Source organism: Lactuca saligna, chromosome 3, assembly GCF_052625555.1.
Source record: "Lactuca saligna cultivar CGN05327 chromosome 3, ASM5262555v1, whole genome shotgun sequence".
Lineage (NCBI taxonomy): Eukaryota > Viridiplantae > Streptophyta > Magnoliopsida > Asterales > Asteraceae > Lactuca > Lactuca saligna.
In genome coordinates this window covers 206,873,945-206,885,620 of record NC_136419.1, presented here as the reverse complement: position 1 = coordinate 206,885,620, position 11,676 = coordinate 206,873,945, and the positions used below count along the sequence as shown (strand labels likewise).

At 35.7% G+C, this 11,676-nt stretch overlaps 1 protein-coding gene across 2 annotated transcripts; it reads right to left on the bottom strand.

The window, feature by feature from the left end:
- Window positions 1-2,901: 2,901 nt before the first annotated feature.
- Window positions 2,902-4,005, bottom strand: LOC145034125 (ethylene-responsive transcription factor ERF039-like). 2 transcript variants are annotated; one of them, XM_078982507.1, is made up of 2 exons: window positions 3,211-4,005; window positions 2,902-3,114 (listed from the first exon to the last, which is right to left on the bottom strand). In XM_078982507.1, the coding sequence occupies exons 1-2, from the start codon at window positions 3,984-3,986 to the stop codon at window positions 3,057-3,059; spliced, it is 834 nt and encodes a 277-aa protein (XP_078838633.1). In that variant the 5' UTR covers window positions 3,987-4,005; the 3' UTR covers window positions 2,902-3,056. The 2 variants fall into 2 exon arrangements, with proteins under 2 accessions (XP_078838633.1, XP_078838632.1); XM_078982506.1 differs by having other exon boundaries at window positions 2,902-3,101.
- Window positions 4,006-11,676: the final 7,671 nt, after the last annotated feature.

Here is an 11,676-nt window from a genome sequence, read left to right as displayed (position 1 = left end):
ATAATGGTTTGACATGGGTAGGTCAACACCCCAAAATAGCTTGGCATGGGTAGGTCGGGCAACCTAGAACTGCCCGACAGTATGTATGCTATGTGATTTTATGATATGTGGTATGATAAGGGAATTCACTAAGCTTTGTGCTTACAGTTTTAGTTTTGGTTTCAGGTACCTCTTTATCTAAGGGGAAAAAGCCGACGGCTTAGCAGCACATCACACACACATGATTTCCGCAAAGAGTTTTCTGGGATTGTACTTCGATTTTCATAACTTTGATGACATGGTTTTCAGACACGTTGTTATGTTTTATTCGTAAATTGTTATGACATTGACAATATTTGGTAACTATATTATGGATATCTTAATTAAAAATGAAATTTTTGGCCTCAAAATTTGAGATGTTACAAGTTTTCTCTTTAATGTTTTTTTTTCAAATTTTTGTAAAACAATAATTATTCTCTAATTAAATACAAGATTTAAATTTATTTATTAATAATCAACTAATTATCAACTATTCAATAAGTACCAACTTGATTAAATTGTGAAACTATAGGACCATATGATATTAACAATATCACCCAATAACGATTCTTGAACATATATATCCAACAAGAATAACCTTCCATTTCCTGCCACAACCTTCGTTCTAAATAAATCATGAAGCGTTACACATAACTTCAAGTAATCATTTTCAATTTGAAAAATATTAAGCTAAATGTCTGAGTTGGTTTTTTAGCAAGATGCTTATTATCAATAAAATACATAAAATGAAAAGAGTTGTGAAATTACACAAAAAGTGGTTAACTCTATCCTTGAAAGTGTCACCATTATTTAGTTAAACGATCTAAATTAAGAAGTTTGAGACATCCCACAGCAAGCTCCCAATAACATCTCTTTCTAAATTGCTCCAACAACTTTATCACGTTACAAGGTGCCTTAAAAAGAGAGAAATAATAAAGTAGAAGAATCCCTAATACCAACATCACAAGCATGGGGATCACGAAATGAGAGATTTTTAGCTTTCTAAGAGCCCAATTTAGCTTGAAGCCTCCCCAAAATAAGATCATAATCTTTAGCAAGGTTCATATTATCATTGACTAGAATTCCAAGAAAGTCTATTTATCTCCTATTATCATCCAAATGGCATAAAATTTACTTTTGTGAAGGTTAACTTTAAGATTGGAACCAATAAAGAAACATTCTAAGCAACATATTAAAATTTATGATATTGATCAAGGGCAATTCACCAATAAAAGTAACATCATCTGCATACATGTGATGAGATAATATAGGGTCTCTTTTAGGTAGGTAACTGCAATAATATAAGTGATTGTCATAAACCACTTTCAAGAAAACATGAAGTCCCTCCATGGAAAGAATGAAGATGAAAGGACAGAATATCTCCTTGAATTTTGCCTCTGCTAATAAAAAGAACTCCTTAGTTGGAGAGCCATTTACTAAGACAGGAGCAAATCCGGAAGAAAGAGACCTCACTATCCACTTTCTCCATTTGCATCCAAACTGCATTTGCTCCATAACTGAATCTAGAGAGCCTCAATTCAAAGAGTCGAGGTTTTATTGAAATCCACTTTAAAGATCATAAGTTCCTTCTTTTATGTTCTTCCTTCATTTTTTTTACTAATGACTCTTTGAGACGATTTAGAAGAATTTTACACAACACTTTATCCATACAACCAATAAGGTTGATTGATTGATAATATTTAAGAGAGAACATATCATTAACATTAGACATAAGAGTGGCGAAGGAGTAGTTGTAACCCCCTTTTCAAATACCCCTCAGCTTCAAATCTTTTAACAATGTTAGTAAAAATTTGGCCATATATACTCCCAAAAAATACATCAAAAACTTGAACGAAAGGTCGTCGGGACCCAATGCTTTTTCACTACTGCAAGGCCAAATCGCTATTTTTACCTCATCTAAAGAGAAAGAAGCTTCCAACAACACATTATCTTCGAATGAGAGCTTTCAAAATCTGTCACTAACCAAACTCGACATCACAATGACAGTTTCATCAAATTTCTCTGAGAAAAATTTTAAAATTTCTTATAAATAAACGTGTATTTATAATTTCATTTTAAAATATGATTTATAATTAAAAAAAAAAAAAACTAATTAAATAAGAGGACTTTATAAACGATTTTTTTAAATAAATGTGGATAAATTAACTATACTTATTAAAAAAAAAATTACTATTACAGGTTAATAATTTTAGAGATCCTTTATTAGAGATCTAAATCAATAGAACAATGATATCGCAATATTTTGAATCAAACTATATTTAAAGTATATGTTAAATTGTTAACCATGCCATATGTTCGAATTAAATATTTTTGATGTTTTTACTTAGAAAATTATATAACTACTATATAATTTTAGAAAAAATAAAATAAAATACCTTATCAAAACTTATGTTTTCATATGGTTTACAAAATTAATCGCTTGAAAAAAACTACACTATAAGTCTATAGTCTTTAGTTGTGAGGCACCAAACATAGTATTTTCCTTATTTACTTTGGAATTAATTGAGAATATTCATATTATCAATTGCTATATCAAACGTTTTCATACATAAACAATTGAAATTTGTGACAAATGACATCATGCCATTATTATACCTTCTCTATTTTCTTAAACTTAATTAGACACAATGCTGATCAAATGATGTCGTCTTTTTCTTTTTGTTTTATATTGAATAGTCATCCATCTGATTTTTTTGCAATATATTACTCCTTGCGTATCAAATTAAGAAACATACATTTTTTTGTTTACATTTATTTAATTCAAATCAAAAAAGTTTTATGTTTGACGTCTATAGACGCATAGAATAAAGTCACAATTGTCTCATAATTGAGTTCAAACGATATTTCATTATCATCCAATAATGAAAATTAAATTTTGCCGACTCGTGCTTTCGAATTTCTCATTCTCTTAAATCATTACACACAACCGAAAATAAAAACATTTACCATTCGATATGGCTGGTTAACTTACTGAATAAATTACTAATAACTAATTAACTACCAGTCTTACGGCATTACTAACTCTCCCAGCATCTCGGTAAATTATGACACCAGATATATCCCTGAAAAGTGTCGCTGACAGTTATGCATACAATAAGTAGATGTAAACGTACGTTGGTGGTGAGTTTTACAGTTGAAATATCTAATTTACAAGCTAGGTGATATATTTACCAATGATATGGCTCTTCAGCTTGAAGCCGAAAGTCGATATCAACTTCAGGCACAAGATGCCATGATGAAGGATAATAGCCAAACATATCGCTCCTATGGTTGCTGTTGAGATAAAGATCTGGCAATTGAAAGAATGCCTCATCGTCTTCTACTGTGGATGCCACTGAATCTTGTGTGTTATCCGATGATGATAAAGTGTTCGATGAATTAGAGTGAGAAAGAACTGTAGTACTAGGTGGTTGGGGTTCATCTCCGCCACATGAAGCCGCAGCCTTAGCCGCCGCTTCTTGAATGTCCTTAGGTGATGTGGTGGCAGGCTGTGGAAGTAGATGGACAGTGTCAGGGAAATTGAGGTAAGCTGAACGGCCTTTTATGGCTATTGCTGCCACGTCATGGGCTCTGGCTGCCATCTCAGCTGTTAAGAATGTTCCAAGCCATATCCTTGATTTCTTTCTTGGCTCACGAATTTCAGACACCCATTTGCCCCAACTCCTCATTCTTACACCTCGATAGGAAGGGTGATGCCGTTTCTTTTGGTTGCTGACATTGTTTCCCTCTTGAGTTCTCTTTGATCGTTTTTGAGGGTTGCTGCCCATTGGAGTGATAGTTGAGACGGTGGTTGTGGTTGTCGTAGTGGTGGTGGTGGTGGTGGAGGTGGAGGTGCAAGAAGAAGATGAGAATAGGTTGACTTTACTAGCATTTTCCATATTGGCTTTTTCTGTTGTATGGAAATTGTGATTGCCAGCTACGAAGAATGTTGCTGAATGGTGGAACATAGAGGGAGAGGAAATTGAGTGGGTTATTATTTGACACTTGAATAATTTGATAATTTCGCTTTAAATAGAGAAAAGTCATTAGCAAGAAAGGAAATGTATATTGTGGGACCCATCATAAAAGCCTAAATAACATCTTATTGTTATTTTTTATTATATCTAGGGTTAATTTTGTTTTACCCATTAAGTTAGCATACACTTAGGCAAAATAACTGGATAAAATACAAAATATAATAATCATAAAAGTAAGCGATAATGATTACAAAAAAAATGTTTTAAGATTTTTCTAAGGCGAAATGGAAATTAGAGTAAACTTGGAGTTATAAAACCGTTAGTAGTTTAGACGAATGGTTCATAACTTCATAGGGTGCCAATTAATTTCTACCTTTGATCTTATTTTTTTTTTTAAATAACTTGGACAATCCTTATAATATATTTTTGTTGCGTTTTTTATCCCTACTAAATATAGAAAAAAACTATTTTCTCCTAATAATTTTTTTTAACTATTTGTTAATCATATTTAAAATTTTAAACAACAAAACTTCAAAAATAATCTATGTGGTTAGCTAAAAATTCACAATTTAATCCTAAAATTTTTGGACTAGCACCAAAAATTTAATTTTTCATAGTTTTTCGAGTTTGGTCCAACTTATTTTAAACTCAATGAGGATTTTACCATTAATTTTTCATTTTTCATTTTTTTAAATAATTATTAATTTTTTTTTATTAGAGTGAATAAAAAAAGGTATAAACACTCCTTCATCTATCTTTTTTTGGAAGTTCAACGCTTAACATGTTACACCCCTAACTAAGGCGGCGGAACATGTGGGAGTGTACAATTTAGTTCATGGATCACAAATAAATTAAATATACATTACAAGTACAATAATAATAAAAAAAATAGTAGTTATATTCCACTTTAAAATCGAACACGTGTTTCTTTAGATAATAATAAATAAGTACATGAATTGCCTTAGCAAATAGACCGATATAACAAAAATTAGAGAAAACTAGGTTGGCCGAAATCCATGACTATTCCTTCTACTAAATGCTTCTTCAGTGATCTCCTGAGAATATATATAATTTGAGAGCTAACACAAAGGTTGATGATATTTATAGGTTTTCTGCTAATCGCAATAATGATAATCTTAAAAAAGTCTAAAAAGTTTTTCTTTTGTACTTAAAACCATGTTTAAAATTTTGATAAAGAGAGAAACCATATGTTTGGTTTCTAGATAAAGAATTCAATTAATGTTTATAATGAGTCCTATAACCGAGCTATATAACTATATATAACCCCTTACGATGTTTTATTAGACGTCGTGGATAAAGACTAAAGATAATTATCACCCGCTTTGATTGATCCGTGTAGGTTGTAACTAGCAACCGTAGGTGGGGGTGTTGTAACAGCCCGAATCCATGTATTCTTCTATTTTGGGTTATGTTGTTAATTTAGGGTTTCATGTTAGGCGAGTACGCTGGGCGTACAAGGCGTACGCCGCGCGTACTCGCGCGCCTCATTTGGACGCGTTCCCCCTCAGGTACGCTGGGCGTACCCAAGGTTACGCATAGCGTAACTTGCTTAGATCTAAAAACCCTAATCTCCTTGGAGGGCTATAAAAGGAATGTGTGGCTGGACTTCTCAGCCACCATCCCTCAGAGTGAAACCCTAAATAGTGTGTGCCTTCGTTCTTAAGCCTTTGTGTGTGTATTCTAAGCTTGGTGGTGCCATTCCAAGGTTGCAAAAGAGGAGAAGAGCTCATTGGAAAGGCTAGAAGTGGGGCTCAAGTGTAGATCTGAGCTTTGCAAGGGTTAAAGCTTCATTATCAGGTAAAAGTTCGGATCTTGTCACTTGGTTCATGTTGTATGCTTAAGGTATCATTTTCTAGGGTTTAAGTCCCAAAGGTGGAGACTTTTTGTGCAAATGGCCTCCATAAGCTTAGATACTTCATATTTCTGATCCATTGGAGTTGTAGACTCGTAAAAATGACATCTTGGACGTGGATATAGCACCATGCATGAGATCTAGATCCTCGAGTTTGAATAGAATGTTGTTATGTGATGTTGGAGCCTTTACAGCCATGCCAAGGCTTAAAGGTCTCGACTTTATGAGTTTAGACACACTAAAAGAGTCGGATCTAGAAGTTGGAGTAATGGCTTAACCGATTAACACCAGAAATGAAGAGTGTTTGATTCTGATGGTTACGCTGGGCGTAACTTCCAATATTCGCAGCGTACTGGGTGGAGACCGCGATCCAGGGGATTGGCGAAGTACGCCCCGCGTACATCTAGTAGTACGCCCCACATACTCTCAGGGTTGACTTTTGTTGACTTTTAGGGTTTTGGTCAACATGAGGACTTTAGGTCAAGGAAGGGTAAAATGGTCTTTTACCCTCTGAGGAATGATGATAAGGGTAAAGTTTTAGTGGTGGAAGTCTTTGTGTATTAAATGATATTTTTATGTTTAGGCGAGGTAGATTCGTCGTTAGGATTCGGTGATAGCAAGGATGCGGGATCTTAGACTTTCCACGAGGTGAGTTTTCTCACTATACTGTACCCGGAAGGGTTTGACTGTGTGACCGGAAGGTCGGATATGTTAAGAGATATATGTATTATGTGTGATAAGTTATATGTTATATGTGCCATGTATGATATGCTTAATATGGGCCGGAAGGAATTATATTATGAGTCGGAAGGCGAATATGTTATGGGCCGGAAGGCGTTGTGATGTGGACCGTAAGGTTGACGTGGGTAGGACCGGAAGGTTTACCTAGTCGGGACGGAAGTCCCCTAAGACACATGGACTGGAAGGTCAGGGCCTGGAAAGGCGTATGTGCATAAGTTGTATTTTAGGGAACTCACTAAGCATTTATGCTTATAGTTGTTGTGTGATGTGTTTCAGGTACTAGCGAGGACCGTGGGAAGGCGCCGACGTGATCGTACACATTGTCGGGGGAAAACTATTTTATGATCTTTGGGATGTATTTCGTTGTGACAATATTGTTTACGTTTGAATTTGAAATGTTAATCGATGTTTTTGGATGTTTACAAAAATGAAAAATTGGTTTTAAAATTTACATCGTTACAAGTCAACCCGTATAGTACAATACATACGTATCTCACTTTGAGGATTAACAGTTTTAGCCGAGAGGATATACTAAGTGGTTAAACTTAGGTAAATAATGATGTCTCACTATAAAGGTCATTAAATAAGGTAAACGACAAAGTCTCACTATAAAACCGTGTAAGTTTAACATACTCGTAAAAGTGTATGTTACTCCCTTAAATGAGTAGTAAGTTTCTCAAGTGCATATATAAATTCCAAGATATAGGTGTTATAACTTAATGAGAAAAGTAGCTTATGATACATTGTTTTGACAAAATATCAATTATAACTTGATATGAGTTTAGCATGCATTCTTTATATTTTATTATCCGTTTTTCATATATATTTTCCCCAAAAATAATAAAAACATTAAAAAGGGGTCGTAAGCAATTACCCTTGATGTGTGATTGTAGTTAGATTTCATTGATATGATCGTGTTCATTTTTGGGAAATTGCTTCAAGAAAACGGTGACTTATACTTTCTTGAGCCAAAACAAACCACTGAGAGTATTTGTTTAGCTAATTGACCAAAGGGGAAAATTTTGGTATCAATTAACAAGTGTGGGGCAGTTTTATAACTTAACTAAGCTATATGGACTGATTTTGTAATGTAATACCAATAGGGGTTGTTTTTATTAGAGTTAAACAAGGAAAGGAATGGTTTTGTAATTTCAAACAAATGGTGGGTCATGTTTAAATGAACAGAATTGATGTTTGGGAAGGTCTTCTTCCTTCTTCTGATTCTCACGAGGGAACTGTACGCTTCTTAATCATTATTTTCTTTGATTGTATTGTAACCCTAGCACACCTCTACAATAGAAGTTCTTTGTCGAGCTCTTCTGAGGTGTTGCAGTTTTAATCATTCAGCCTTTGTTTGATTCATTGTGTGTTCATGCTTTTGTTCACCTTTTGATTTAGTTTTTACCAATCTATACGATCTTAAAAGAGTTTTCAACTCTTCAAAACACAAACCACAACTAGGTCTCTTGGTCCCATCAGATTACAAATGAAACAAGCAAGGAAAAGTGATGATGATGGTCGAAACTCATAGTGGCACAAGGTGATGACCAATGGTGGTCCAGGTGATGGTGGTTGAGGGATGTTCAACGAGAGCAGTAGGCGACAATGCATGCTCCGACAACCTCCATTACTTGTTTGCTTTTCTGTTAGCAAGAAAGAAGAGATAGAACGGGCACACACACACACGAGAGAGAGAGAGAGAGAGAGATAGAGAGAGAGAGAGAGAGAGAGAAAGGAACGAGGAAAGGAAGCAGGTTGTGAGAGGGATGGAGTTCCAAAAGTAGTTGCAGCTATCGGTGATGGATAGTGTTGTGTCGGCTGTAACAACGTAAATTTTAAAACAAATTTTTCATTTTTGCAACCATCAAAAACCATCGTTTAATATTCCAAATTCAAACGTGGACAATGTTATCATAACAAAATACATCCCATGATCATAAAACAGTTTCTCCGACAGTGTGTAGCATCACGCCGGCGCCTTCCCACGGTCTTCGCTAGTACCTGAAACACATAACACAACAACTGTACGCATAAATACTTAGTGAGTTCCCCAAAATACAACTTACGCACATACGCCTTTCTAGGCCCTGACCTTCCGATCCATGTGTCTCTGGGGACTTCCGTCCCGACTAGGTAAACCTTCCGGTCCTACCTGTGTCAACCTTACGGTCCACATCACAACGCCTTCCGGCCCATAACATATACGCCTTCCGACCCATAACATAATGCCTTCCAGCCCATATCAAGCATATCATACATGGCACATAAAAACGATTAAATTATCACATACAATGCATATAACTCATAACATATCCAACCTTCCGGTCACATAATAAAAACCCTTCCGGGTACAGTATAGTGAGAAAACTCACCTCGTGGAAAGTCTAATATCTCGCGTACTCGCTATCTCCAAATCCCAACGACGGCTCTACCTCGCTTAATCATAAAAATATCATTTTAATAATCAAAGACTTCCACAACTGAACTTTACCCCTTATCATCATTCCTTAGAGGGTAAAAGACCATTTTACCCTTCCTTGACCCAAAGTCTTCATGTTGACCAAAACCCTAAAAGTCAACAAAAGTCAACCTTGTGAGTACGCAGGGCATACTGCTTGATGTACGCGGGGCGTACATCGCCAACCCATGGATCGGGGTCTCCACCCAGTACGCTACGCATACTGAGAGTTACGCCCAGTGTAACCATCAGACTTTAACATACTTCATTTCCGGTCTTAACCGGTTAAGCCATTACTCCAACTTCTAGATTCGACTTTGTTTATGTGTCTATACCCGTAAAGTCGAGACCTTTAAGCATTGGCATGGCTGTAAAGGCTCCAACAGTTGTTAACATCATTCTATTCCAACTCAAGGACCTAGATCTCATGCATGGTGCAACATTCACGTCCAAGAAATCATTTTTATGAGTCTACAACTCCAATAGACCAAAAATATGATGGATCTAAGCTTGTGGAGACCATTTGCACAAAAAGTCTCCACCTTTGGGACTAAAACCCTAGAAAATGGTACATGAAGCATATAACATGAACCATATTGCAAGATCCGAACTTTATACCTGATAATGAAGCTTCAACCTTTGCAAAGCTCAGATCCACACTTGAACACCACTTCTAGCTTTCCCAATGAGCTCTTATTCTCCTTTTCTACCTTGGAATGGCACCACCAAGCTTAGAATACTCACAAAATGGCCTTAGAACGAATGCACACTCTCTTTAGGGTTTCTCTCTGAGGGATGGTGGCTGAGAAGTCCAGCCACACATTCCTTTTATAGCCCTCCAAATGGATTAGGGTTTTTAGCTCTGGACCGGTTACGCCCAGCGTACCCGAGGGTAAACGCATCCAAATGAGGCGCACGAGTACGCACAACGTACTCCTGGTACGCGTAGCGTACTCGCCTAACATGAAAACCCTAAATGGAAATATATAAAAGATGCAAGGCTAAATAGAAGGATACCTAGATTTCGGACTGTTACATCGGCAGTGGGTGGCAACCCCGCTTCCTTGTTTTCTTGTATTAGGCGGTTCATGATGAGGAAAGGTAGGGGAAGAAGCAAACTGGTGGAACTCAGGGGATATTTTTTAGTTTTGCTCGACATAAAACCGAAGTAAGACAAGTGGTGCTTCAACTCCTTCTTTCTTGTCGGAAAATAGAGAAACAACACCTCCAATGGAGGTGTCCTTGGATGCTTACAAAAAGGAAGAAACAGAAGATAGTATGGGAGGGTTTTGAGTGTTTTCCTTGGTAATCTTATGGGTTGCAAACTGCATTTCTTATAGAGTTGGAAAGGTGAAGTTTGAATGGCTGGAAGGGATGCTCGACAATTTACTAGGTTTTTTTTATTTCATCAATTATGCATGCATCTTGGTCAAGATAACAAGCCTTATTTGGTCTTTCATTCCCTTAATAGAGCAACAACCTTATAGGAGTTGAGCTTGTTTGAACGTAAATGAGTTCATTTTGGTTTAGCTTCCAATTTTATGACAAGGTTCAAGTAGTATGGGTGCATATCGTGCTTTTGTGAACTCTTGTGAGAGTAGGATAGATAGAAGAAAGATTTTGAATGCATCAGGGTTCTAGTAATGTAAGACGGTCATTTTAGGGTCCCCACATGCTGGCTTAAGGTATAAGATCAATGATGTTGTACTTGTGGTATCCTAAATGGCTTAAAATAGCTTTTTAAATTCGTAAACTCAAATCCCAAATTCTAATAATTTTTTGATGTTGGAGAATGATAGCTTTAAGTTCAAGGATTCGAAAATCCCAAAGGATTAATTTCTCAAGTTGTACATAAATGACTAGGAACGTCATATTTTTTGACATTTAAAAATATCTTGCCAAAAATATTCCAAGTATGGAATAAAATATTTGATCGTAATTTGATTCCAAAAATGCTCTTAGAATTTCCATCAGAGGTGAAGAAGTTCCTCAACGGATCGATATGATTTATGTAGTTCAAGTAAAATTATTGTTAGACCAGTTTGGTTTCTTATATTAGTCAGATATTTTGCATACAAACTCTGTTTTGGATGTTCTTTATATTTCCGGACTCAAATGAACATGTACTACGAGGTTAGAGTGTTTGATTCGCTCACAACGCTTAATATAAATATCCAGTTTTTCAGATAGTTTGTGCTTTATGATTCGTTTGAGATTTCCCACAACTGGAAGTAAGATACCATTTCATATCTTACTATAATTGTAATGACACTATGTATTTATCAAAATATACATTAAATATTAATAGTTCATGTTACAAAGAGTTTCACAGTGAACTGATTGCTTACAATTTTAGACCTAAATTTCGGAATGTCACATTACCACCATGTTAAAGAAATTTCATCCCAAAATTATTTCATTTCTACTACTATTCCGTTAAACTATTAGAGAGAGTAGTGTCGAATAGTTTTGGGTACTTCTATTTCATTTGATATTTGCATTCCTAATTAAACTCTGGCTCTTTACGAGAGTTCCATCGGACATTTACTCTATGTATGCGACTTTGCTTAAGACTTTTGATCCCTTGATCCATGATCTCCACCACTTCT